The sequence below is a fragment of the Carlito syrichta genome, unplaced genomic scaffold (genome assembly GCF_000164805.1).
Source record: "Carlito syrichta isolate Samal-C Ts95f unplaced genomic scaffold, Tarsius_syrichta-2.0.1 Scaffold126746, whole genome shotgun sequence".
NCBI classification, from domain to species: Eukaryota; Metazoa; Chordata; class Mammalia; order Primates; family Tarsiidae; genus Carlito; species Carlito syrichta.
The window spans coordinates 4,076-5,060 of NW_007070842.1; the positions used below are offsets into that span (position 1 = coordinate 4,076).

The 985-nt window shown below is 65.8% G+C and overlaps 1 protein-coding gene across 1 annotated transcript in view; it reads left to right on the forward strand.

The window, feature by feature from the left end:
* Nucleotides 1-445: 445 nt before the first annotated feature.
* CLCF1 (cardiotrophin like cytokine factor 1) overlaps nucleotides 446-985 on the forward strand; it is a 3,121-nt gene continuing 2,581 nt past the window's right edge. Inside the window, exon 1 of the mRNA XM_008048798.1 lies at nucleotides 446-759. Coding sequence (XP_008046989.2) covers nucleotides 472-759 — 288 coding nt within the window. The 5' untranslated portion in view covers nucleotides 446-471. The remainder of the gene's footprint in view (nucleotides 760-985) is intronic.

The window sequence follows — 985 nt, forward strand, 5'->3', positions numbered from 1 at the left end:
CTGACCCACCCCCGCTTCCCACCCTCAGGGGTCATCCTAAAACAACCCCAAGCTAGCCCCTCAGCCTGACCCCACGGCCTAACCCCACACCCTGCCTCCCATGGCTGACTCCCTCCTGGGCCGCAGCCTCTCTCCTGCCCCTGCCGCAAGGGCCGCTCAGCCCGCCAGCTTTGACATGTGCAGTTCCCACTCTTTGACTCCCCTCAAGCTACACCGAGACTGGAAGAGGAGGCTGGGGTACAAGTGGAACCCAGACACACCGATTCTCAGTCCCTAGGCCTGGCCCCATCCCTCCGTGCGCGCACACACACATGCTGGCGCACACACAGTGACACATGCCAAAGACTTTCCCAGCCGACACACAGATACGCTTTTAAACATCTACTGATAGACACGGGTGCCAAGTCCTCATCCGCAAACGTGCACATGCCTCCTCCCTACCCCCCCTCCATCCCCGCTGCCTCCCATCTGATGTCCCATCCTCAGCCCCCTCCCAGCCCAAGGTGGGGACGGACACCTGAGGGGCTGGCTGCCAGCCGCCTCCCGCCTGGCCCGGGCCCGCGCTCACGCCTCTTGCCCATCCTGTCTGCAGGGGACTCGTGGGGGATGTTGGCTTGCCTGTGCACGGTACTCTGGTACCTCCCTGCAGTGCCAGCTCTCAATCGCACAGGGGACCCAGGGCCTGGCCCCTCCATCCAGAAAACCTATGACCTCACCCGCTACCTGGAGCACCAACTCCGCAGCTTGGCTGGGACCTATGTGAGTATCTGGCTGAGGAATCGGGGAGTTGGGGGGCGAGGCCTGACGGCGGGGGGTCCGGGCGAATGATGGGGCGCTGAGGAGGGCCCGTGGCTCCACGCCGTCTCTCCGTCTGGCCTGCCCCGGCCCTTCCCTCTTGGGTGCCCCCCGCCCCATTCCCGGCCTCGGGACCAGGCATGTGGGCAGGCCTCGCACCCGCCTTGGCCCGCTGCCCCACTGGCTGCCA